The sequence below is a fragment of the Pezoporus flaviventris genome, unplaced genomic scaffold (assembly GCF_033815535.1).
Source record: "Pezoporus flaviventris isolate CSIRO_AGI_PZ_B2104156 unplaced genomic scaffold, CSIRO_AGI_Pfla_v1 ptg000045l, whole genome shotgun sequence".
NCBI classification, from domain to species: domain Eukaryota; kingdom Metazoa; phylum Chordata; class Aves; order Psittaciformes; family Psittacidae; genus Pezoporus; species Pezoporus flaviventris.
Window position 1 is genome coordinate 1187176 of NW_026892593.1, and position 27829 is coordinate 1215004.

General features: G+C 41.5%; 1 protein-coding gene across 3 annotated transcripts in view; it reads left to right on the plus strand.

Annotated features, from left to right (window-relative positions):
- Positions 1-27829, plus strand: part of GRIP1 (glutamate receptor interacting protein 1) — a 366320-nt gene that overhangs the window by 26267 nt on the left and 312224 nt on the right. For 2 of the 3 annotated variants that reach the window (XM_061467157.1, XM_061467163.1), the window contains exon 1: positions 16034-16292. The exons of the other annotated variant lie outside the window; for it this stretch is intronic. In XM_061467157.1, coding sequence (XP_061323141.1) covers positions 16238-16292 — 55 coding nt within the window. In that variant the 5' untranslated portion in view covers positions 16034-16237. Of the gene's footprint in view, positions 1-16033; positions 16293-27829 lie in introns of those variants that run through there. 3 annotated transcript variants of the gene reach the window in all.

Sequence of the window (27829 nt, forward strand, 5' to 3'; positions counted from 1 at the left end):
AGAAGTCCTTCAGATCTGGAAATGTGTAGCTGCATTGGCATACCACTGCCCTGAGCTAACATGTTCTGCAAACACATCCAGACTCCCCTGAGATTTTGAACTGCAGCCTCTGCATAGTGCTGGGCTATGGCTTGGGGTCCTGATGGCTCAGGCTGGCTGTAACTCAGGTACTTCATTGCATGGCAGAAATTTGGCCTTCATGTCCAAGCATAAACACCTAGTGGAATTTCAGATGTCAGCCATTGCTCTTTTCTTTAGCTCATCTGAATCAGACTAATAATACATACATTCAAGACAGACGTAATTGCTCTAGTGCCAGACTGTACAAACTTTAACATACTTGCTGGTTGTTTAAGTCATTCTTTGACACAGACATTTGCTGCCACTCCAGTGTCTGGATACATAAAAGACTGATGAAATCATGTTCACTTTTAAGTATACAATATATTTCATTAGTATTTTAAATGAAATTTCTTTGCTATATCCAGATTTTGTCTTTTGTTAACTGATGTAGCGCTGTTTCCAGGGGGGCTTTATCTCTTAGCAAAGACATGCGGTTTTTAAAATTCCTTACATTGTGTAGCAGACTTAACGGATGTGGTCTGTTTATTTCCCCTCCAGCGCATTATTGCCAGTATGTAAAATGAATTATTACCGATTCTCCAGTATAACAATGCATTATGCTCAACAGAATACCCAAGTCTTGTAGGCTATGTTCCCACAAAATGTTTTTCCATGATGTCTGGGTGTCTCTAATTATACTTACTTCACTAACTGGTCATTCATATTGTTCTAATAGTGTTAAAATTATATGTTAACATAAAAACTTTATTGAAATCATTCCCGAAGGATGTTACATTCCAAGGGTGAAACTCATTCCCATGAAGTTCATTTGCCAGCCAAGAGAATACAGATTTTACGTGTGATTTATTGATGCATGGCCCAGCTGTTCAGTGTCTACTTAGGAGATTTTCATCCTGATTGCATAAACTCTGGGTAAAACCTTGCTGCTGTCTCACAGGAGTCTCATCAATTTTAAATAGTACTATTTAAGTGTGTTAAGTGTGTAAAGCTGATGGCATTTATGTGAGAATGACTTTGCACAGCCCTGAAGTCAGAACCACTTCTGACATAAAATGCAGTTGCTATTTAATATCTCAAAAATGCTATTGAAAACTTAAGATGAGATGTGAAAAATACCATATTCCTATGAAACTGCAGCAGTCTAGTAGACAAGAAGCATATAAATACTGACTCTGAAATTAAGACTCCATTATGTTAATTGGTAGTAAATATATATAAGTTCCTTCTAAAGCCTTGCTGTGATGTTTCCCTAAATGAGTCAGAAGAGACACTTACACCTGTTGAATCAACTCTTTCCTGTAAGCATATGGGATTTTCCCCTTAAGTACCAATACAGCCCAATCCTGCTTAGATTGTGATAGCTGATTGGGTCACAGCTTGAGGCTTATACAATAATTGCTATCCACTTAACTATTTTACCTCATATTAAACTCGCTAGTGCATTTCCACTATTCTCTTTCCTACTCTGCAATTCTTACCTTTCCAGTTAGATGACAAAGCCATCCAAAAGCTAACCAGCATTGAAAAGAAGGCAATGAAACCCTTACTCTTGCTTATTCTGTCAGGTTTCTGTTTTTGAAGGAGACAGTCGATATGTTGGTTAACATATGGCTAGCTTTTGGTTAATGCCTTTGTTTTGATGACATTGCTGAAGTGGCTTAGAAGAACTTTTTCCAGTGTTTCCGTGTAGTGCTTCACCAGTGTTCCCCTGGCTATTGCATAGGTTTATTTCTAAATCACTGTACAGATTCTGTATCAGTCACATTATTACACCTGTTCAGTTAGAAGATCAATACATGTGTTTTGCAGAAGTCACTAAGAGTTTGGAAAGAGCGGACCTTGTGTGCGCCAGAGCTATAGTATAGCTAGCTATCCATCTATCTGTTTTGTCTGCCTATTCATCTACCATATAGCCCTCATCTTCTCTTTGGGAGGTCTTTTACTGGCTTCTCCCTTTTAAACTAACAAAAGCTCAAGGGAGAAACTGTTAGAACAGCTTTCTGCTTTCAGAGACATGGTAAATTGAAAACCGTTAATAGTGTGAGGCACATTAAGACAAAGTTATGTAAGACCCTAGTTTATGGTGGTGAGACACTGGAACAGGTTGCCTAGAGAAATTGTGGATGCCCCATCATTGGAAGGGTTCAAAGTCAGGTAATATGTGGCTTTGAGCATTGGATGGGGCTTTGAACGACCCAATCATTGAAAATGTCAGGGGGTTTGACTAGGTGATCTTTGAAGGTCTCTTTCAACCCAACCCATTCTGTGATTATATGATTTGTGCAGCAGCACAGCACTAAGTTTTACACTGACATTACTTGCTGAAAAAAAAAGTTTATTATTTCCTTCAGCTTCATATGCACATTTGTAAATTCATAGCAGAAGTTGAAAATGTTAGAAACTGAAAGTAATCATCTGTCTTTGCTATCTGCTTGCACTGTAGTACAGCACTGGGATATCCTGATTATGGGGCTTAGGACTTCTTGAAGAGAAGAATTGCCAGCAAAGCCTGGGTGGTAATTTGAGTCCCTAAATTCCAGGAGCAGTGACCTCCAATGGTGAACCCTGTGTGGGAGCAGGCCTTCTCTTTTCTACAGATGCAGAGTTGTGAGGAAGGGTCCAACATTGCCCATGGTAAGACCATCCCCTTTTCCAGTTGCATTTATCCTACAGGCTTTTGGCTAAATGGGAGGGGAAGGCACTTTAAGTCTATTTATTGAGACTCTGATTTGTGGTGGTGAGTCACCAGAACAGGTTGCCCTGAGAAATTGTGGGTGCCCCATCATTTGTAGTGGCACTCATCACATGGCTAGTTTAGGAGTATAGACAACACAGAGCAATTTTGTTCCAGTTGAAGACTTCTGCCAGTTTTATATTACAAGAGGAACTCGGGTTCTTACTCAAAGCTCATTGAAGAAACACTCCTGTGCATGTGTGCAATCCCTATCAGCTGACTTCATGCATGGGTAGATAATAGAGAACATGCAGGCATTTCAATCTGATTATCTTTTAAAGGTAAGGGGATCATGGTGAGGTGACCATGCTGAGTATTTGGGATCTATCTAGAGACTTTTATATCACTCACCATTAAGCATTCCCTCTTTGCAGGAGACTGCAGCCCCATACCCTGAGGGTCTGTCCTATTCCTCTCAGTGATTACATATGAAAATGCCAAATGTTCTTCTGAATACCTTTACCAGCAAAATTACTGTCATCGTTTTGGCCCAGCTGGTAACTCAGTACCACACAGCTGTTCGCTCACTCCCCCCTTTTCCTCCTCCCGCTCCCGGAGGGATGGGGCAGAGAATCGAAAGAATGTAACTCCCACGGGTTGAGATAAGAACAGTCCAGTAACTAAGGTATAACACAAATCACTACTGCTGCTACCACCAGTAATAGTAATGATAAGGGAAATAACAAGGGAAGAGAATACAACTGCTCACCACCCGCCGACTGATACCCAGCCCGACTGAGCAGTGATCTAACCCTTCTGGGTAACTGCCTCCAGTTTATATAGTGTGCATGACGTGCTGTGGCATGGAATTCCTCTTTGGCTAGTTTGGGTCAGGTGTCCTGTCTCTGTTTCCTCCCAGCTTCCCCTCCTCCCTGGCAGAGCATGAGAGACTGAAAAGTCCTTGGTCAGAGTAAACATTACTAAGCAGCAACTAAAAACATTGGTGTTACCAGCGCCGTTCCCAGGCCAAAAGTCAAAACCACCGCACTGCACCAGCTACTAAGAAGGAGAAAAATGACTGCTACTGCTGAACCCAGGACAATTACTCATGCTAAAAGTTATTTCATCTTTTAAACTATAAACACACATATATATATATATATACGTGTGTGTGTGTATATATATATGAGATCAGGAAGAAGACAGTGAGAGCCAAACTGTCTGCATTCAGTCATTAATTTCTTTTGTTTCTTATGAAATCCATTTTGCTAACCATGATTTACCCTTTTAAATCCATGCAGACTCTCATGAGTCACTTTGTACTTGTCAACATGTTCTAGCTTGCTGCTGACCAGTGATACCAAATCTTCCTCTTTATCAGATATTAAAAAATCCTCATTTTTTTTCCATTGGATATCTTCATTTTTGAGAAGGATTTTATTAGCCTATTTTGGGTTCTCATTTTTGCTCCTTTTTTAGACCATTATTTTGAACAATCTTGCCTTTTTAATGCTCATTCCAGTGGAGGGTTATAAATATTTTATCTTAAATGTATTCCAGCAGAAGCAGAGTGAACATTAACTGTCTATAAGGGTTAACCCATTAGTGAAAAGGATGCCTGATAAATTGAAAGTGTGGCTCTTAGCCAAGAGAGATTGGTGTATTCTGAACATTCATTTTCTGCCTTAGGAGTGGCAAACCATGTTGCCTGTATCAGATGTGATACAGCTTCTGAAAGAAGCAACCTCAGAGGCAAATTCATACTTTGCTATTCAGAGACGTATCCAATGACTCTGTATGTGAATTAAGGGCATGTCTTACTTACAAAGTTATCATTATATCTGAAATAGTAAATCATAACTGGGAATAAAAAGATACCATAAACAGCTTTAGAACAAGTCAGATTCCATTTTCAAAATATTATGCAGTATGCATATTAATGTAAAATTTTAGGAGGTATTTGTAAAATGCTCTTTATCATATTTTAAACATTTTCAGCCATATTTTCTTCTGTTCTGAGAACTAAAATCAGTAATGCAGACAGTAATCAGATGCCTTGATGGCCTTGTTAATCCAAAGGCATTCCCATCGTTCTCAGTATGGCTAAGTAAAGAACTGCCAATCAAGCTGTCTGGAAGTGAACCTGACATAGAACGATATATGCTTTAAGAATAATTAAACAGAAGTTAACCTTCCTGTTTTAAAAGAAAATAAACATTCCACCTTTTTTCCTTTACAAACTCATTTTTCTTTAAAATGGCTACTGCATTATTCCCTACGTGCAAACTTTAATTCAGCAGCATCATATTTCATTTACACCATGTTTAATTTACATCAGCGTAAACACCTGCACAAGGAACAGAGGTTGTGCTTTGACAAATCCAGGCCATACTGAGCCTAGTCAAATTCTTTGCAAAGGAAAAAATATGCAGAGCCCCAGTGCTAATATTGCTTTGGTGTACAGGAATTTATGACAGATCATGTTGCCTATGTGCTACAGCCAAGAGGGCTACTGGGAAGCTTTTGGGGGCCTTCGTTTTCTTCCGATGGATTATAAAGAAAGCAAACCACTCCTCCTGGGCATGGTGGACACCTGTACACTTGCTGCCCGCTTCACTCAGTCATGTTGAATAAAACCTTCAGCGAGTCCTGTGCAATGTGGGGACCCAGCACTAATGCCTCCAGTTCACCAGTGTTGGCCTTAGCATCAGAACCAAGAATATGGAGAAGGAAAGGTTTTGTTAATAGGACTGGGAAGATGACAGTAACCTCCCCCACCTTTCTTTGCTTCCTTCTTCTCTCTTCTTAGCTCATGAGGTGTTTTTGTCACCACCCAGCCAAGGGCTGTTAGCACCAACGAGAAGGACACCAATCCCTGGGGCAGGTGAGGCTGAAGGGACAGAGGTAGACAGGGGTGGGGAAGCGCATACTTGGAAGGAAGGATGGAAGAAGACAGAAGGAGAGAAGGGGAAGGGCAGAATTAGAACATTATACTCTGGAACACTCATTAACTCTTTAGCACTCTACAATAGCCCCTTTTTACTTTTCAAAGTTATTTTCTGTAATTATTGAGAGGCAATTCTCATTTAACCACATGCTTTTGCCTTTCCTGATAAAAGATATTAAAATAGTTTTCCATGTGGTATTGCCTCAATTTTCTCCAGAAAAGTACTTTTTATATTCAGGTATTGCAGTACAAGCTCACACATGAAAATAGTAGGCTCTAAAACATCCAAACTCAAATATTCCTGACATGCAGTCTATTGTTCATTAAGGAAAAGCTCAATATATTTTAAAGAACACAGAAAATTCGGGTATGCATACAGTTATGAGGGATGTATTAATTTATATATCTTTCATAAACTTAAATTATATTTGTAGAATAGACATAATCCATAGAATGTGCTTGTTTTAAATACATTAAATGCACTGCCAGTATTCATTTTCAGGATTTTCCAGCGGATGTTTCCTATTGTTTAAGCAATGCAGGAGGAACACATTTGTTGCCATTTTGCAAAATGCAAAATAATTTCACAGTGAGTATTCTTTATTTCTTCTGTTTTCCTTTAATTGTCTGGCATGGAGTAAAACATGTCAACAGTTCATGAACAGCACTTTTCCCCCAGTGTGATTAGGCACTCTTGGTATTTCAGCAGTGTATGGAGAAGCATCCTGCATATTCATGCATTGACTTAGGAAAATTACCATTCTTATTGGCTCCCAGCTGTTCAATGACATTATATGCCTATCCACAAACTGCAACCACTTTGGTCTTATAATTCATCATTCATTAGAACCTTAATAAAATTATCTTGTTTTTATTCCTCAGACACCAGACAAGATTTGGAAGTTTGGCAAATAGGAATGAAACAGCCTGAAGGAAATTGTACTACAATATGGAAATCAAACCTCTCAATTAAAATTCCAGCAACAATAATTTTCCAGTATCTTTTACATATAGGTCTTATTTTCTAATTTATTTTATTGTATTAGGTATTTAAATAGCTGGACCACCTTCTAGAGAATTTCTGAGCATCTGATTTAGATGCATCTGAGCATCTAGATTTAGAAAACTGAAAGAGGGTAGATTTAGACATTCTGTAAGACATTCTTTACTGTCAGTGTGGTGAGACACTGGAAGAAGGTTACCAGAGAAGTTGTGGTTGCCCCATCCCTGGCAGTGTTCAAGGCCAGGTTGGATGGGGCTTGGAGAAACCTGGTGTAGTGGAAGGTGTCCCTGCCTGTGGCAGGGGGTTGGAACTGGATGAGCTTTAAGGTCCTTTCCAACCCAAACCGTTCTATGATTCTATGATCCGTGTTTTGTTTGCTGTTTATAACAGGACCCTAAAATGGCCAGAAGTCCAAGGTCAATCCATCTTCATCACTTCTTGAAAGAGAGTATCTAAATGCACCAAAATGGCTTTCAGATTTTAAATGTAGCATTTTGTTTGAACAAAAACTGCAGCTGTAAACTTGTTTTTCAAATAGCAAGCTCTTGGCTAAGACAAAATGTTGGTTCAGGGGTTTGTAAACAGTTTCCCTCTTTTGCCTGCTAACTGCATGTTTCAGATGTGAGATTTTCCCTTCAGGCCTGTTCTCAGTCCAGGAGAGACCTCCTGGGCTGTAAGGAAATCCAATAAAACCTTCTCTGGACCCTAGAAGAAATCGTTCCTTCACTAACCTCTAAGGCCTGGATCCCCCAGGAACCTGCTTCCTGAGCCCATAGCATTTTTGCAGGATTGCAAGATCAGCTCTTGTTGGTTCTCCCACATCTTCAATACCCATGTACCCCTGAAGCCTCCCCTCCTGTGAGTACTTTGTTGTCTTTAGGAAAGGGGAGCAGCACACACGGATACCAGTGCACTGCTGGCAGGATATGGTAAAACCTCCCTTGCCACCTAGCTCCACTTCATTAAAAGAAGATGCCATTGCTGCGAGCAAAGTAAAACAAGTACCACCCATTGCATCTTGAAATACACTAAATAAGTAGTATGTTCACGGCATGAGAGCAATCATAATTACACACATAGCAAACAGCTGCCAGCTGCCTTTTGTTCAAAACCAGAATTTGCAACTGGTATAAATTACTACAAAGAAATTATGATGCATGTGGTAAAGAAAAAGATGGAGTAAGACGTATGGTGAACCCGCACCCTACTGGCCTTGCTTTATCATAGTAGATTGTTTACTTTCTTATTTTTTGTGCAGTTACAGTTCCTGTGTGAATTAGCAATTGCAACCAGTGCTTTTACAGCAGCACCTTAAAGATTCATTGCTTCAATGAGGGTAAAGCAAATCCAGGAACTTCAGCTTGGTGAATCCTCTGAAAATTTATAGCGAGTTTGTGTGCTCTGTTGTGGGTTGTTTTGTGAAACAAATCTACGCTATATATTACTGTCCTATGGTCCTGATGCTAGCTGCTACTGCAAGGGGCAGTTGCTTCACTTGCAGCCCTGGGCTAGGTTTGGGATCCTCAGCACCTGCCCAGTTCAGTGCAGGCTAGACACAGCCAGCAATCACAGGGAAGTGCTACCATAGGAAGACCTCCTACGGTAGCAGCATTACGGTTATCTCACTCTGTTAACTCTATCTTCCACTGATTTCCTCGTTTTTCTCTCTCAGGAGTGTGAAGGAGTTCCACATCTCTTTTCAGACCACAAAGAAGCATCTCAGAGCCTCACTGAGCAGGGAGGAGCAAGAAGGTGACATGCAAGCAGAGCAGGATCCTCTGCTTGGTGGCTGCTTCTCACTGTCCCCATGAATTTCCTTTTTTAAAGTTAAGAACATGGCAGGCGGCATGGCTAACATGAGTGCTTACATGATCACAAGCATGGGTCTGAGTTACCTGTATTTGTGCCATAGCAAGCACCCCGATAGTATTATCTGCAATACTACTCAACATAATTTGAGTTAGAAGACCGCTGTGCAAGTGAATGGCGTGCATTGCCTATGTGTGTTGGGAGGTGTCTTGGAAGATGGTACAGACCTTGTCAGGCAGTTTTAGCTAATAGGTGGGTATGAAAGCAGTGACCCTACCAGCTGCGGACTGTGACATGCCAAGTTGCTGGGTCAGGAATGGCTGGCAGGAATGCTCCCCTAGATGATTCCCTCCCTGAGAATCCTTGTATGGTGAAGTGTAACACTGGATTTCTTTCCAAGGCCCCAGAGGCTATTGTTTTAGTAAATCTGAACAGGGGTGTTTTCCCCCAGAACCCATTCAGTGTAAATGTGCACTACAAGCCACTGGGGAAGACTGAAACTTTTGAATTGCTTATAATAGCTAATTTGTAGATCTATACATGGGGTTAGCTGCAATTTCTGAGCTGGTTCTATTAGACTTCATTTAATGAGACTTTTTATTGCATTATAAAACTGCAGAAACCCTTGTTTGTGCAATTTCAAGTTCTTTGTTGTTGAGACTTTGCCATAACACTGTTTTGGTGTCTGTAGTCTGTCCTATTGGTCATAAATGGGCATCAAAGGATTTTTTTTTTTTTTCCTCCCTTTTTTTTTGAGTCAGTCTTTGTTCTTATAAAGGCTTTGAAAGAGTTTCTGGTATTTCTGTATAGGAGCCCTGTAGGAGAGAAAGCAATGAATGGGCTGGAAAATAAAAAACTTTCCCAAGTAGCATAATACCATGCTACCCACAAGCTGTATCACAGTGAAAATTACTAGCTATGGAGTTTTATTAAAATATTTGATATCATTCCACTTATTATATCATACGAGAGAAAGTTCAAAGTGTCATGTTTGCATTGGCTGCCATAGAGGTGCCATTTTCTCCAACAGGCATATGTTACTCAATTATCATTATCTTGCATTTCTCCATTTTCTACACCAACCCTTAAAAACATTTCTGGCACCAAAGGCTCTGTTCAGCAGCAGGCTGGGCAGCCTCCTCCTGTACTTTCTCTAAGGGAACTGAGACCACCTGGCTTCTTCCAGGGCTTGGTCTCCACTGAGCAATGATCAGGTAGTTCCCCAACAGTTCAAGTTTCTCAAAGCCACACCGCTATTTTAAAGTCAGTGGTATTTCTTCCCCTAAACATTTTGACTGTGTCATGGTAACAGCTACTTTTAGTTCTGAATTTGTTTTCCCATGCTTCATTTAAAAAAAAAAAAAGTCAGTTTCAATTTATTCCCTTTCAATGTAAAAATCACTATTTTTAACTTTTAGTAACTATATACAGTTATACCAGGAGTTTGTGAACTGCTTTGGATCCCCTATGCAAATGTAAATTACTATACTGATTGCTAAAAAAATGTTTGTGATAACAACTGATCATATTAATTACAAAGAGGCATGTTCTGAATGTTCATAACAAAAGCAAATGTACAATATAAGCACACGTGTTGTAAGCTTTTTAGCAGGGGGTGACAACAAGAGGGGAAGCAGGAAAATTCAAATTCTCAGTACATATTGGAAAATGAAGAAGTCAGCTAAAAAGTAATTAATGGCCCATTTTTTTTCTGTCCAGTTAATTTTAATAGGTTTGCATGGGTGTAACCCCGATTGAATAACCAAATGTACAAATTCTTAATATTAACAGTTGAACATTTTGTTGTCCAAGCCAGGGCTAAGGAAAGGATATTTAAGATCCTTAAATGTAACCCTTAACAAATGTACTGCAAATAATTGTAGCAATTGTTACTACTATTATTATTACTACTATATTTGAAGAGTGCTGGCAGTAAAATGCAGTGGATTCAAAAATAGGTCTTCCCAAGTGCAACTGGATGATTACTTAGTTTGGTCAAACTAAGAAGAGACTTATTTCTGCTGTAGAAATCCAATGCTCCTTTTCAGAGTCATCTGATCAGCAAGTAAGTGACAATCAATCAAATTTAACTAAAATCGTGTATGCAAGTCTTTTGCCTATATAAGCAAAACACAGAAGCTTCATGGGAATTTTTTTGAAAAATAAAAATCCTCTACTCAAGTTCTGATTACCAACTAGTTCTCATAAATCATTATGCAACTTGCATATATTTATGAATGAACAGGACAATGAACATATAAAAAATAGTTCAATGAATTAATTTTATAATGGAAATCAATAGTTTGTGACTTTTTTTGCACTAAGTCTGAAAAAAAATCCAGCAGTACTATGTAGTAGTATTGAGACTTTATAATAAAGTTGAAACATGCTGCTAGTTTTAGCTCTGAGTAGTTCTGCAGCACCATTAAGGTGAGATATATACTAGCATCTAGTTTGAGAACAAAACCAATTATAAATGGATTGTGCTTCTTACCAAGAATCTACACCTTACCATGGTCCAAAGGAGAAACATAATACCTACAGATATGGATATTTCATATTAGTTTATTCCGTACTACATTTAGCTTTACAAACCTGCTGGATTGCCTGATCCAGGAAAGCTCCTTTCACTCCATTGGTGGAACTAACCATATCATTACAGTTACAGTTTGTTGTACATCCTCTTCTGGATTAGGGCTGTTAGCACTGAATAATAGTAGTAATTAATATTAAATAGTATGTCTTCTTTATAGAAAACTCATGATAAAATACCTTATACCTCTCTAATCTGCCTCTTCTTTGAATGTTTTAAACAATTTATGTAACAGTCTTTGCTGCTGTAAAGTATAATTGTAGGTTTTCTGCCTTGACTGGTGGAAGGGTTACAATGACATTCTGTAAGATCACTATATTATCTCAAATACCTTACGCAAAGGTTCTCTCTGATCAGCTCAGTGTTCTGTATATTGTAGGAGATGCAGATAATAGTGTCATTCACATAAATTTGCATTAATGATACTGAATTTTCCTAAAAGACTAAATTTAATCTACATTTCAAAAAACGAAAAAGGTGACCAAAATTTTTCTGATATGCACTCTAGCTGAGCATCAGTTGTTAAAGCAGGTAGAAAATAAAAACCTTTTTCTTAAGATTCGGGGTAAAACTTGAAAACTGTAAACACATGTAGGCAGCTGAGGTCCTATTCATGAAGGCACTTGGAGAACATCTGCATGGCTATGTGCTTTTATGGTCCAACTCCCCTGCTTTTGCTGGCCCAACATCATCTTTCATACCCCTAGTGCAGAGCCTGCTCATAGCTTTTGAGAGCTATTCCTCCCTCATGCTGCAGTTACAAAGATTTGGTGTTAGGGATGCTGGGGCATGTAGTGTCTCAAAAACTTGCAGCCATTTTAGGAATTATTTCTTATTGTGTAAAACTCAAGTCCATCTTTTCTGTCCCTGTAAAGTGTCAATGGCTTTAATTCAGCTCTAGCCGTACTTGAGGCACCCCTAAGATTGCATTCTAGTTCTTTTTCCTTTCCTCCATCTCACTGCTGTTAATTCCAGCTGACTATGCTTGTCAAGAGCTCATGCAACAGGCAGATGTTCTGTGAGATGCTAGATCCTGCACACCTTTCAGGTGTAAGGTCTGTTCAGAAGGAGACGGGTCATAGTTCTCCATAGCATGGAGAACTGAGGTGACAAGCAGTGGCAGATATATTTAATGATCTGGCCCTAAGCCTCCAGGAACAGAACACTTACTGCCTGCAGTAGGAACAGTTGCCAGTAGAGCTGCTGATCCCTAACTGTCATGTAAGTTCATGACTGGTCCAGTACTGGCAAATCATAATTTCTGGGCTAGCAAGTATGCATAAGACAATCAATCGTGTGACTTGTGTGTGGATAATGGGTACAACTAATGTGCCTGCAATTGCAGCTGGCTTTCCAATAATGGGCTTCCCAAAGTGTGCTGAGTGTCATTAATGGTATTCGTGGCTGCAGGTCGTTTGCCAGAAAGAGTAAGTAAATGCATTTATCAGAATTTGATGCAGACAAGCATCAAAATGAAATATGCAGGAAAGGCACATGACAAAAGCGTATCCACCTTGGGAATTCCAGGGGCCAAACTGAGTTTGTTTTGCGTGGTTTATTCTTTAGTACTGTCTTCAGGAGACAACAGGGTGAACCTTGACAGGCTGCTGAGCAAGGAGCTGATCCTCAGCTTTTAACTAGCAGGATGTTTCCTTGAAAACCAAGATTCGATTCATTTAAAATTCTCTGGGGGAAAAAGCTGTAGACAGAAAAGAACTGGCAGGAAGTTTACATGCTGCCAGTGTGATATATTCAGCACAAAATGCACATCTAACTCAGGTGACCACTTTCTTCCATTACTAACATTGGGATGCACAGAAGCATTGTTCAGTGTAAAACAGCTCATGTGAGTAAGAGAATGCAATTAAATTAACTTGAGCTAGGCACCCATGCAAGCTTTTCCTGTGGCAGAGAAATAGGTATTACAGAGTATCATTGCCTAAAAGGATTTATTTGTAAAGTCTTGCATAAGACAGGGAGAAGCATACATATTCCACTCGATGATGCAAATGTTGTTGAATGTTATTCCTGAGAAGCCAGTGATACTCAGAAAAAACTAGGAATTATCCCTCATTTTGAAGCACATTTCTGGAGCAAATCCAAACCATCAGCTGGATTTTTATGACTCCTGCAGGACTCTGAAAAATCCCACATTCATCCCTAGGACTTTTTACTCACAAAGAGATAGCACTATAAGAGAGAAAAAAAAAAATAAAAGGTTAGAAAATGGCTTATTGTGGCCTGCAGAGTAGTGCAATCTACTACGTTATTCCTCTGACCTGCAACTTTGCAGAATTCCAGTGCTGGCAAAACACCATCTGGAGGATCACAACTACAATGTTAAGACTCAGAGACGCTTGTATTTTTTTTTTCACTCATAATGGAAAAGCTGGTAGAAAATGCTGGACATCAGGGGTAGTAGGTAAGATTTAGGACATGGATGAAACACAATCATCTGGAGTTTTATTTCATTCCATAGCACTTGAAAGCCCAGGTTTCTTTTAAGAAATGGCAGAGGTTAGGTGAGTAACTGCCAGAGTAATGTTTTAAAAGTAGAACTATAGCTTCTAAACCACTTCATTGTCTCGAAAGCTCTTTCCTGGCTGTGTATTGTCCAGCAACTCCTGGGACAGTTTTCAGCACCTGCTCCCTCTTGGTGCCTGCTGGGCTGACATCCACAGAGTCTTGTCCTTCTCCTCTGAATCTGCCTTGGGCAGTGCAGTTGCTCAGCCTGCATGCCCCAAAGGAATCTTCTGGAAGCTTTTGCCATCTCTCTGGCTGGAGATCTTTATTTTATAATGCTTAGAAATTCACATGCACAACTCACATTTTTCTTTAGAAATGCAATTAAATAAACTCCCAACATTATTTAAGTACTATGGAAGGAAGAAAAAATATTTGGATAAACATGTCTCTTCTTGAAGAAAGGACACAAGACTGTGGTTTAAAGATGCAGGAAATCAAATTCAGTGCTCCCCAATAACAAAACAATCAGTGGTCACATGATTCAAACCTAACATAAACCCAGTCTGACACTTCTAACTTGGCAAAATGCTTTTGGTTTGTTGACATCATGCTTTTGGGTTTTGTTCTGTATCATAGAATCACAGAATGGTTTGGACTGGAAGGGACCTTAAAGATCATCCAGTTCCAACCCCCCTGCCATGGGCATGGACACCTTCCACCAGAGCAGGTTGCTCCAAGCCTCATCCAACCTGGCCTTGAACACTGCCAGGGATGGGGCAGCCACAGCTTCTCTGGACAACCTGTGCTAGCACCTCAGCACCCTCTCAGTCAAGAATTTCTTCAAAGTATCTAATCTAAATCCACTCCCTTCCAGCTTAAAGCCATTCCCCTCATCCTATCACTACAAGCCCTTGTAAACAGCCCCTCTCCAGATTTATTGTAGGCACCCTTTAGGTACCGTAAGGCTGCTCTAAGGTCTCCCTGGAGCCTTCTCTTCTCCAGGCTATCAGGTATCACCTGTTCTGTAGTAAGCAGCAAGAGCACTGCTAGCAAAAGCAACTCTTTATCATATCCTCTCAATTCAGCAAAAATCCAGGATATGTCTGCTCTTCATTTGGATCACTGGTACTGCTCGGTGATCCTGCCACGTGCAATGGCAGCATTTCCGACGACGGGACCACAGCTCAAGTGCAATCAAGAAAAAGCCAGTAGCTGCAGCTCTCATCAATGGGGTTTTAACCAAGGGGTTTTCATGAGTATCAAGAGACGTGTTCTGCTTGATGCAGCAACACAAAGTCAAGGCAGAAAAAGGCCGTGTCAGGAAACAGAAATTAAATCCAGGAAACCCTTCAAATCTCCATCTAAATGAAGGGCTCATGTGTAGTTGTTTGACCATGTAAAATTACGTAATTCCTAGTTTCTATAAATGTGAGGGAACGACAGACAATACAAAAATAATCACACCATATCTGCTAGGCAGGAGGAAGCTCATATAGCAGTCCACCCCCAGACGTGTCTGGGGAAAGAAAAAAGCTTCACTTATATTACTATCATTATTTAAAAATAATATGCAAGCCTGGCACTTTGAATTTTTATAGCGGTGCTTTTCTGTAAAAATTAAAAGGAATATTTAATCGCCACAGCAACAGTCTCCTACTAGGACATGGCTGTGTCACAAATCATTTTAGTGGTGAGATTCGAGGTCTTTTGGTCAAAAGGTCGTAAGGAATTGGCTGTAGTAATGACAGAAATCCGACCTGTCACAGCCGGGTTCGGGAGTCTACGGTGCAAATTCTCGTAGATTTGATCAAGGGCTGTCAGTGCCCCTGAGAGCTTCCCTCGATTTTAACTCTTTAATTCCTAGCTTTCGCACGTGTGGGTGCCAGCCGGGAATGGGGAAGGAGCTCGTTTTAATACCCCATCCACGCAGCAGGAGCCGCTGGCCGAGGCGAGGGCCGGGCAGGACGGCTGCACACGGCAGCCAACGCCTCTCCCCGCGTTCCGGGCGCCTGGAGGGGCCCAAACTCAAGACCCGTCCATACGTGAGGACACGGCGGCCCCGGGGCGCGCGTTTCACGGCCCGCAGGCGCTGACACGCGGGTCACCGCCACAGCCGCACCCGCAGCCTCCCGCCCCTCTCCGCCCGCGGTGAGGGCACGGCGGCGCGAAGAGCGGCTCCCTGCGGCCTGCTCCCGGTGCAGCGACGGCAACAGCCCCTGTCCCGCCCCGTCCGTCCCGCGCCACCTGGCCCCGCCGTGCCACAGGGGCCGCACGAGGATCGCCCGCGGGCCTTCCATTGTGCGGCCGCTGGCTTGGGCGGTCCTACCTGCCAGCGGCGGGGCGGGCCGGGGCCGGGCTCCTATCCGCACCTCCCCATCCCGCAATCCCCCCCGCCCGTCCCCCTCCCTCCGGTCCCCGGCTAAACCGGAGCTAGCCCGCCCCACCCCGCGCCCTCCCTCCCGTCCCCAAGCCGCCGGAGCTCTGCCGTCTCCCCTCCCCCGTCTTCCCTTCTTCCCTCCCGCCGCGCAGCCGCCGCCCCTCCGCTGCTGCCCGCCGGAGCAGCCGACTTCCCCCCGAGCGCGGGTCGCTGCCGCCACCGCCTCCTCGCCCTGCCATGAGCCGCCCCCCGCTGCCGCAGCGCTGAGCGGGGAGCGCGGAGCCATGCCGGGCTGGAAGAAGAACATCCCCATCTGCCTGCAAGCCGAGCCGGAGCGAGGTGAGCGCGGAGCACGGGTGGCGGCAGACGCCGCGAGGGAAGGAGGGCGGGCGAGGGAGACCCTCCCCTCGCCTTCCCCATCCCCGGGGCAAGGCGGTAGCCGTCCCGCGGTGGGACGGGCTGGCGGCCCCGCGCCTTCCATCTTGCTCCGCCGCCGCGGCGGGAGCGGGGGGCGCGGGGTAGCGGGAGGAGGGGGAGGTGGGCACCCGGGGTTGGGGGGACGACACCGGGCCGGGCCCCGCAGCAACTAACTTTTCTCCGGGTACCGCCGCCCGCGCTCCCCCCCCCCGCGTCCCGGACCAGGCTCCTGAAGCCGGAGGGCATGAGCCGGGAAGGAAGGGAAGGAGCTTCGAAGTGAAACTTCCGCGCGTGTGGCTCAACCCCCGGACCGCCACTCGTGGCCGAGGCGCGGGGCTGGACCTGTCCCATCCTTTCCCGGGGGGCGCCGGCACTGCGGAGCCGCGAGCCCCGTCCGCAAACTGGTGGCGATCGCGCCTTGGCGTCGAGCGTTGCCCGCGGGAGCTGCCCCGCCGGTCCCGCCGAGGAGTGGTCTCGGGTCACTCAGCCGTGGTCGGTACCGGCAGAAGGCAGGTAGTTTGTGGTCGCTTTTCAGAATAAACCCTCTGCTTATTCTAATAACAAGGTAACTTTGGTGTTTCTTCAAAGAGGGTTTCTGGCGTGGGAAAATGGCATGTTACTGCTGTCCTCAGCCTGTGAGTCAAAGGAGAAAAGGCTAGTACACCGGTTACGCTTGTGAACTCTTAGGTATGCGCGTCATATCTTTGATACACAGGTCATTAATTCCACGGTAGCATATGGAGACCTGGAGAAGAACGTCTGGTTTTGGTTGCTGCGGTATTGGATAGATAGCTGTACAGCTAGGGACAAAAATTCCCCGACTGTTAAAAAGCAGGAGGTTTTGTGTGCTGTGTGGAGGAAGTATTGTAGCTTTGTGTTGGAAGTGCAGGTCTGTGGCAGAACTGCTGCCCTGCTTCTGACTGGTAAATGCTATCCCTAATGGGAAGTTCATCGCAAGCGTATGACATCATAAAAATAGTTGCTGAAATGGGAGCGGGTATTTCGGCTGTGAAAAACGAGGTTTTTAGTCTTTTGCCTTACTAGATACCATCATTACTAAAATCTGTCGTAATATTTCTTAATGTCAGGAATCTGTGGAGCTGCGGAATTGCAGAAATAGGATGGATGACAGTTGCCAAAATATGTTGGATGCTTTTACAGATGAGAAAACTTTAGAAAGGGTCTAATCTAGCTATGTCAGAAACTGGAAAGATTTTCTCATTTCGTTCTGCATAAAGGTTGTCATGAGCTGTAGCATGTGGTCACAGTAATGGTTTTGCTCTGATGGGTTTAATGCCACTTAGAATGCTGATCTGTTAGCAGTTCTTGTTTATTCTTATTTTGTCTTTAATCTCTTTCATCTTCATTGTGAAGCTGGATAGCTTTATGTGTTAACAGTCTTATCACTGATGCTTTTTTTTTTTATTGTATTCCTATTGCATAAATAAAAAGGCTCTTCCCTGCCTAAAGTAAATTATTACCTTCTAAAGTATGTTGCATTGTATATTGCTCAATTTTAGCTAGTAATTTAGCAGGATTCCAGTTACTGGAGCTTTTCTGCTTTAGGCTTGGAAAAATATGAAATGGTCAAAATAGTGAATCAGTGTTGAATGTAATAGTCCTTGAGCATGAAGAATAGATGAAATAAAGCTTTCAAACTAGCCAGAAAAATGGCCTATGCAGTAATGAAATGAAGGTGCATCTTTAGCTAATGTAGGAGTTTAGTATGGCATTGAGTTAAAAGGCAGTTAGAGATACAGTTAAATTCTGGTTCAGAGCCAGTTGTGCTAACATCCCCCCCTTCTGTTTCTAGAAAATATTTCCATTCAGTTACTCTGCAGAACACTTTTTGTACATCCTGCTATCAGCAGACTCTGGCAAATGTAAATGCTGTTATTTTATACTAACATGGTAGCCGGTCGTTTCTGTGATTTAGATATGGAATAATATTGGATGTGAAATGTTTAGTGATATAAATTTTACTTATGTCACATATACAAGTGCACTCATATATAGGATATAAAATATACATTTATCCATCCATCCCAAACACATGTTTATATTGGATAAATAGTACTTATATAGGATATAAGAATAAGAAACATTTAATGTGTGTGTATTTTCTTTGATTTTTATGTACCTATAATCTGATTGCTTAAACCAGTGTTTTCCTCTAGCGAGAGCAGTTAGGCTTTATTCAACCCCACGAACACCAGCAGGACTGACTAGTATTGATTTTGCTATATAACAACGTGAAACTGCTCCGTTAATTTAGTGCTGAAGTTTCTTGGTGGTGAGTACTCCCAAAGCAGACTGTAAAAAAAGAAAAAGGAAAAAAAATAACCTAACCAAAAGACCTCAACCCACACCAGAAGAAATCCAAACCCAACCACAAACCAAATTAAACCACTTGTTTTAAGTGAGTAGCTTAATAATTGGGGTTCATCCATGTGCCTCTTGCTGGCTTTCCCTTTCAGTCTCAGCTTTACTGTCTCCGCAGTCCATACCCACCCTTCCCTGTCATAATAAACTGTTACTGTGCAGCTTTACTTTCAAGTCTAGTTGTAGCAGTAGGTTTGAACTGGAAGAGAAGTCATCACTGAAGGTGCTGGGAAAAGCAGGAAGGCAAAGGTTTCCCTATGGTGAGCTGCAAGTGCTTAATACAGACTGTCTTTCTCCAGGCTTTTTCCCCTCTTTCCCCATAGGCTTCCTTTAGCCTCTGTGTCCTGTGCGTGCACCTGTATAGAGCTGATCAGTCCTCTGTGTCCTCAGCTGCGGAAAGGATAGAAGTTGTGGGTGCTGAGATGTGAGGCTTCAGAGGTGGGAGGTGGGTGGACTTGTCGGAGAGGATGTGAGGGCTGTGTGGAAATTTCCCTGTATTCCTGAGACACTGCAGCAATAAGGGTTCACTAGGTGCTGATACTCTCATCTTGTCTAAACCAATGCAGCGTTGCTTTGGGGAGCACCTCAAGGCTGTTGTGTCTTCCCTGGTGCTCAGTTCACTGGTATGGCAGGAACTGGATGGTGGGATCTGAACTGAACTGAACTATTGCAGCGGCCTGTTTCAGGTGTGAGGACTCAAAAAACTATCTGAAGAACTGCGTTGTTTCAATATCAGAAGCTGTTGGGATATTGCAAATGCTGATACTCTTGTGCAGACACAGCAGGTTTGCTCCAAGCAAGATTATTTTAGTATATTGGTATCCTTGATTCCCCCTTCCTTGCTTCAGAGTCCCCTTTCCGTGCTGAATGCCTACCTCAGCCTGTTGCTCCTACAAGTCATGCGCTGGAATGGAGGTTATCCAAAAACTTGACAGAACCAGGATTTTGCTAATGGAAATTGGCTGTTCTAACTGAAATGAAGTAGCAGAGAAATAGTCAACACTGTTGGTTCACCTTGGCAATAATTGATACCTTGAGTGAAGGAGAATAACCTAGGGTAATGTTTCAAGCATTGGAGTGTGCCTGTGCACGTAGGGTTTAGCATTTGTGAGAGTGCTGCTTTGTGCAGAAGGTTTTTTTCCAAGGGGTGGCAATCAGTGGTATTTCAACAAGTATTTTTAGATGTCTTCACTGTGGAAATTATGTGGAATACTTACGTCAACTGAAAAATCACATTGTGCTGTTCTTTAGAGGCTGAGACCATATTTAAAATAGGAAGTGGATAGCTGCTTTTTTGTGCACACTGCAGCAGTTACTGGGTTTCTACTGCCTGCTCTGTAATCGAGCAGTGCTCTGCAGTGGCTGTGTCACTTCTGTTCTCCCACCACCATGATTATCACAAGGAGTCCTCTCCTTTAGGGGACAGGAATCATGCTCTGTGTTGAGTAGAACAAATGTAACGTATGCCTGATGCAGTAAACCTTGTCATTTCAAAAGTGACACGTGAAGACTTACCAGTATTAGACAGTGCGATTAAAATTCAGGTCATGCTTCCCCCTCCCCAATTTTCTGCCTAAGATGCTAAATCAAATCTTGTTATAAACCGCCTAAAACACTTTTTGAGGTGACATCTAAGCAAATACTTTGAGAAGAAAAATGTTCCTGGAATTAATTTTGTTCAATATTCCTTCCAATCAAGTTAAATGGAAGTATTTTATGGAACTCCTGTTTCAACTTTATAGCTGATCAGGTTTGACAGGAGTATGAAAAATAGTATTTGTATATCTTGTATGTTCACTATGGAACTGCTTGAGATCCCTTAATGTACATGGTTATTAATTTTAAGAATGCATCTAAGTATACTTTGGTCTTGATTTAAAAAAAAAGTATTATGCCTTTCATAGTTGTTTTGCCTCTATGCTTAACATGGTAGCCCAGTTATATTGAGGAAGAAGGGAAGACTGTCTTTGGTTTCTGCTCTTCTGTCTTCACAGTTCCCGACAGTTAAAGTAGGTGAACTTTAGGAATTTTAAAGACAACATTAGGAAATGTTTTAAAGCCCAGGACTCAAGGATAAAAAAATATGCAAGTATTTTGTGACTCTTGCCTCGAATACAAAACTAGTGTGTTCTCATGGAGGATGTTCCGACAGCAAGCATCTGTCCCTGAGGTTATTGCTGCGTGAGCTTGTCTGCTTATCTTAAACTGGAAGAGAATCGGTTTCTCAGATAAGGGAGAGCTATGGGCTTGTTACTGCACTTAATAGTATTATTGTGGGTTAGCAATACACATCTGATCAAATGAGGTGGCCTTAACAGAGGATTTGCTTCATACTCTTTCCAGGTGCATGTTAAAAATTAGCTTAGATTTTCAACACAAAAGGCTGAGCATGACTGTTCGTTGTATTTTAAGCTCTGGCCTGTTAAGGCCAGAGGAATCTCTTGCTTCTTGAGCTTAAGTGGGTCCTCAGAAAACGAAGAAAGTGAGAGGTAGAGACCTAGGATTGGAAACCTTGTGCAAAGGCTTTCTCTTTGCCTCTATCTGTTTTCTCACTTGTGTCACATGCCTCCTGAAAAGTTAAAGTATAAACCGTATGGCAGAAAACCTTTTGTGACGAGACTTACTGTGGAGTTCAGACGGGTTATCTAGTGCATGAACAATTGGGACTTTTGGTCAGTTATACTGTGCAAAGCATGCTGTAGTTGCTTACATTTAAGGTGAAGACCATGTGAGTAACAGTGGTAAGGACAAAAATAGAAGGAAACATCACTCTATCTGACTGCAGAAATAACATCAGAAGCTGGCTAAACTAGCTGCCTTCTGGTCCTCCAGTAGCATCTGAAACTATAACTAAACTTTGAATTGGAAAACACTAATAATAAGACATATTGATAACAAAATACTAATTACAGATGGTCTATATCTTGCCTTTGTCAGGGCTTCTGTCTCTTTTCACCTCAGTCTAACTGAACCGCATCTTGGACAGTTGGTCTTTATTTGCTAAATGGAACACTGGTAAAGACCATTTGCCAGCTGGGATAAGATGACACTCTAGAGCTGATTTTCATCAGCATGCAAAGAACACAGGTGCTGTCAGTTTTTTCATTCTCTTAAAACCAGCTGGGACCAGGAAAGCTCTAACATGGGTAGAAAAGAGGCAGCAATTGCTCCCTGGTGTCCTCTTAGCATCAAAGGAACTGAGAATAAGCAAAAAGCATCTATATCTCCTGTGATCTGTGCAGCCAAATTAACAGCATTTTATGACCTGAAGTATTAAAATAATTTGATGAATGTTACAGATTCTTCATGAAGATATGGTCTTCAGTGATTGCGACATGTAGAATTTGGAGCACTAGCAATATTTGGCAAAGATGGGCACAGTTGTTTTTGCAGGTATCTGGGAGCCATGTAGGGTATAAGCTCTAAACACAAGTTTTTGATCAGAGCTTCCTCTGCCCTGAAATATTAGACATAACCTGAAACACAGAAGCTTCAGTGTTAGATCCTTTAGTAATTTAGGTGTAGGCAACTTTTCTTGAATCTCAGCACATATCTATATCCCTATTATGTGTTGTTTTTTGTTTGATTCGAAATTACCAAAGCAGCCACTGCTCAGGGTTCTCCGTGAAGAGCTGCCAGGACTGTTGAGTTCAAGTGGCTGCAGTAGGCATTGCTCATATCTGAGCCCTGTTTAATCATGCTGGTGCTTTTGAAAAAGGATGTGCTGAGTCAGCAGTTGTGTATAAGGGTCTTATGATTGTGGGTGTGAAATTCTGTGTTGTTTGGATGTTTTTCACAAGCCATTTGGGTGGCATTCAAGCACATAGAAATGTCAAGAATACTGACCGTCCTGACTTATGCAAGAACAGCCTAACAAGATGTGTCAGCATCCTGTGTGGGTGAGGGCACGGTGATCACCTGCTTTGCGATTCAGTCCGGCAAGATGAGTGTGACACCCTGTAAAATTCAGGGTAAAATAGTAACATTTGTGTTGCATGCAAGTAATCTTGATTATTGAATCACTGCACTGATTTTTTCCTTCCTTCTTCATGCTGGGGCAGACTGTGCTGGGTGACTGGGTAACACAAACCATTCTGGCTTGTCCTTTGGTACAGGGTGGCCAGATTTTATGGCTCTGAATGATGCTGATGATCTAATGCTTGGTTGGTTTTTGTGTGGGTTTTTCTTTTTTTTCCTTTTCTTAGCCATGATCAGTGCTAATTGTGCTTTTTGCTAATCACAAGTTAGAAGCAATGCTCTTTGCTTATTATTGAAATATTTGGAGAGAACATGTGAAGGGGAAAAACCAGGTAAGTAGGTGCTGACAGCTTGGATACTGAGACATTTCACATGGAGTGGTGTTGTCTTCTCTCCTTGGAAATTACCACAGGAATCAAGAAAAGCAGGCAGGACTGACCCTCAAGAAGATCTCAATCTTCTGGTTTTTTTTATACCTTATTTTATGCCTTGCTGTCAGTGCAAAATGCCACCGAAAAGATTCTGCAGGGAAAGCTGCAGAGAATATTTTAATAGCTTTACCACCCTCTTTACACACTGGAATCCCACAGACATTTAGGGAGTTCCAGAGTTGTCTCACCGAAGTTTAAGCCTTCTCTCGAAATAACATAGCTTCTTTATTCCTTGAAATGTGAAGATAGAAATGCGATGATGGCAGTTAAAAATAGCAGTCAATGAAACGTACTCATAATTATTTTTTCTTTACCAGTGGGATGAGACTGAATGTTAATGGCGCCATTTTGGGAGATGCTAATTGAATGTTTTGTAACTGAACACAAACGTTTCCTTATTAGCAGACAGTATTTTGACACTATAAAGTATTGCCAGAACGTACCCTCCCATTAACTGTCCTTCCTAGGAAGGCAAACACTATGTAAAATGCTTATTTTTTTCTACCGAGCACTACTGAGTAGTGTAGCATTTTTTTCCTGAGGCAGTTTCATGGTAGGTGATTGTACAATGAGATGTGATCTCTCTGTCCCCCACTGTAATGTATGAATTGGAACCAGCACATTTACATTTAACCAACAAAATGAAGAATGTATCGGTGACTGGAGCATGTGTTTTAAGTGAGCCAGTTCCAGCATGATTTCTCATGTTTCAAGCTTTTTGTTTCTATGGATATCAATTAGCGAGGCAGAAGCAGTGACATCTACAGTTGCCTGTGATGGAGACCAGGTGTTCCACAGTCCACTTCTTGTTTGTCAGGTTAGCTGCTTCTACAGTGGGACAGTATTCCTGAGAACAATCTTTGGAAGCAAAAAGGAACAGTAACTGGCACTTTTTTTTTGTGTGTGTGTGTGTGTTGTAGTAACAGCTAGCCTCATGCCATATCCTTTTCCAGTGATCAAAAATGTCTGTGGGATCAATGTGTTCTGCATAGGTATGAAGAAAGAAGGTGTATTGAGTCCTTGGGTTAGTGACAGCGTGTAGTTCAGAGCAATGATGTTTGCTAACAGAAAGCCTTATTGAAAGTTGTTATTAAATTAGGAGTAACACACCTTTGGACTATTTGGATTATATTATTCTTTTCTATTTGAATTATCATCTCTGTGAACCAGATACTGTGTCCTTTGTACTGCTGTGGCAAAGAGGAGCTTCCCCTGCTGCTGCTGCCTTTCACTATGATTACCAGCTCCTTTTCACTACATATCAGTAGCTGGTGCTCACAGGTGCTGTGTCTCCTGAAAGGAATTTTTGGCATCTGAGTAAAGCAAAGGATGGTTCCAATAAGCGAGTTGCATCAAGCTGGCTGCTACACTCTGCATTCTCAAAATCTGTTTTTAGCATTGCTAACTGACAAGATTTTGTCCTCACTTGTACCCACACTCCTTATGACAGGGTTGGGACCTGAGTTTGAGATGAGGCTGTTGCGGAATAAACACACGGTTTTACTACTCTGACAAAAAGTTAATTTCAGTGGCATTTTCAGTGAAGTGCTTGGGTTGTTTTTGCGTTAGGAATGGATTATTTATACAACAGCTGGGCAGAAAGTAGAGTGGTAGTCACACAGAAAATACTCTGGGGAGTGAAATTCACTGCCTGGTAAATGGATGCAACTCTGCTGGATTCTGGAGGTTAATTCGCTTGTGCCAGCAAATTTACTGAGTCCTTTTAGCGATTAGTGGAGGCTGTTTGTTATTCCAAGGCTTCTTCTGAAAAGTCAGAAAAAAACCAAAAATATGTTGCCGCCTTCATGTGTATCTGCTAGTTTTATTTGTATTTGTATGTTTTCTGGTGGGTTTGTATTTGTCACAATGTTTTTGAATGCAGTGAGAAGATTTGAGCCCGAGTCTTTTCAAAATATCTGAGGTGTTTGATAAAACTTCCCATTTTGTGAGGAAACCTGTAATTTACTTCTTTTTTGGTAATACTAACCTTTCCCAAACCAAATAAACAATATATATGATATAGGCTTTAAGTGACCTGTGTTGCAAAAGGTTCTACAAACATGATGATTTCGCAGGACCTAGAAATTGTGTTCCCCTTTTTAAAGAAATGTATTTTGAAATGATAATTTCTAGCGCTTTTAACTTCACCTCTTGTAGGACTGTTTGCAAAATGTGCAGGAGCCAGATAAACTTGCAGGATTTGCATGTCAAAAGTGAAGCAGTTGATTAAAAGCTTTCAGCTGGGGTGTGGGTGGCTGTGTGGAGAGGGGAGGGAAAGAATGAAATGGATAGTGTGTAAGGATATTTCAGTAGCTTTATACTTGCCGATCTTGTGAGTGAATAACTTAATTCAGGAATGTTAGTGGTAGAACACCCCCCTCACCCCCGGCCCCAACGCAGTGTTAAAACACAGCTGGTGTCTTGTGTGTTCACATTTGCTTACTGAACAAACACATCTTGTAACTTAAGTTTCATGTTATCTTTATTTGAATGTTATAAGGCTTCAGTATTCCCGAGCTTTCCTGTCATTTCAGCTGCTGGCAAAAATGAGGCATTAACTCAGGATTTTCTTATGGCTCTCTCGTTTCGAGTGCACTAGCCCTAAAATTTTTGAGATTTCCTATCTATTTAAGGTGTTGCTGAATCTGCGGACGCGTGAAAGCCTGTGCTTGTGCCACTATTTGCTTAAAAAAAAACCCCAAAAGAATGAATAGTATGTATTGTATTAGTTCAGCATTCTGCTTAATCACATTTTAGATGTGTTTGCTGCTATTTGCTTAAATATTTGGTGTGAACTGACCTTGCTTTTCAGAATACTTTAATGTGAAAACGGTCTTAATTTTCAGATGACTTGCCTTCTGTCATTAAATTGTTCAAACTGAAGAGGAAGGTACAGCTGCTGGCTCTGTATTCTATTTTAGTCAAAGATCAGGTTACTGGTAAGTAGTGTCAGAAGCCATATTCCTGCACATATGTTTCTTTTCTGTGAAGGGATTGAAGTAATTTTAAATAACACAGCCTGTGAGAATTTTAGGATGACCTCAGGTAGGTGACTTAAATATAGGAAACATCCTTGTAGTTGAGTTGTGGGGTCCCAAGTCATCTGAAAAACTTGTCTTTAATATTTTTGATTTTCCCAGCTTAGAATATAGATCAGGCTTGTGTTGACATTTCCTTCCTTTTCCATCATTCCTTGTGGTTTTTGAGGTCTAACCAGGGTTGGCAGTACTTTTTTCTGACCCCTTTTTTGTAACTAGGCATATTTAATTTTCCTGTAACTGCAAAGAAAGAAGTCAGCGTAAAAAGAAAGCAGTAGCATGGTGGGCCTGTTCATTCAAACTGAACAACTCTTGGCTGGTTAGGCTGATACTGTGAAGGAAAAGAACCTTTAATTGACTTGTTTCAAGTGTTGTTTATTATTTCCTTAGTGCTAGCTGCCTGTAATAATTACATGAAGTGTCTTTTTGTAATTTGTTTAGTTTTGCTTTAAATTATTAAAATGAAAATTCTATATGTTTATGTGAAACTTCTAAATGTTCAACTGGCAAATTCTGGATTTTATGTAGTTACATGAAAGTACTGTAATTTTCTGGGGAGTTTATACTGAATTGTAGCTTATTCCTTCACAATTAGGATGCCCAGGGTTGCACACACACACACACACACACACACAGTATGTTAGAGATTGGAAGGGACCTCGAAAGATCATCTAGTCCAATCCCCCTACCGGAGCAGGAACACCTAGATAATGTTACACAGGAATGCGTCCACATTTAAGGGTTTGCGGAGTTAAAGGTAAGCATTTTAATTGTACTTAAAAAATACACCTTTTGTGGCATGCTGTGCTAGTAAAATACACTACGCAGGGAGCATAAGTGAAGGTCTGTCCATGGGGTTGTGTTGAAGTCGTGGTTTGTGGCGGTATTCTTTAAACAGAACAATTTTTAGGCTATTGTAATGATTTTGGGTGTTCAAGTTCAAACACATTAATTATCTTATTTGCATGTGGATTCCAGTTGATAATCAAATATTAATCATTTGCCTCAATCGATAGCACACTAAGGACTAAAAGAAAAACAAAAACTTATCATGAATTGATAATATGTCAGAGATCTGTTTGTCAGCAGATCATGCGCATGAAGGGCTTGAGCCAGCAAACTGTCCTGCATGGAGTCCCTAATCCAGGAAAGTATTTAATATACACATGTTTTTCTGGATAAGATTATAACACTTAGTAAACTGTCAAGCTCTAACTGTGTGAGTGGACAATGCACATGTTCCCAGTATATTTGATACTAATCTTAACAGATCTCAAAGTCGAGGGCGTTGAAACCTTTGCTGCTTGTGTATGGATACTTGAGAATGAATGACCGTTTTGAAGTCAGTGTGCTTAAATTTAGGCTTATAACTTACATGCTTCAGTGTATCAAAGACTAATCCTAGAAAGAAACTTTATTTTCTTTCATTAAAGATCATTCTTGTAATATGTGCTAATACTGTTTTGTGGGGAGAGGGAATGCCAGTAAAAGGTATTTAAACATCATAAATTTCCCTTTCTTTTTATTAAAAGCCTTTTTTTCCCCCAGAGAATATATAAAATGTATTTGTCTTTAGTCCTTTGCTTATTCTTCATATTCTTTATTGGAAGAAAAGTTAAATGTGTGTAAC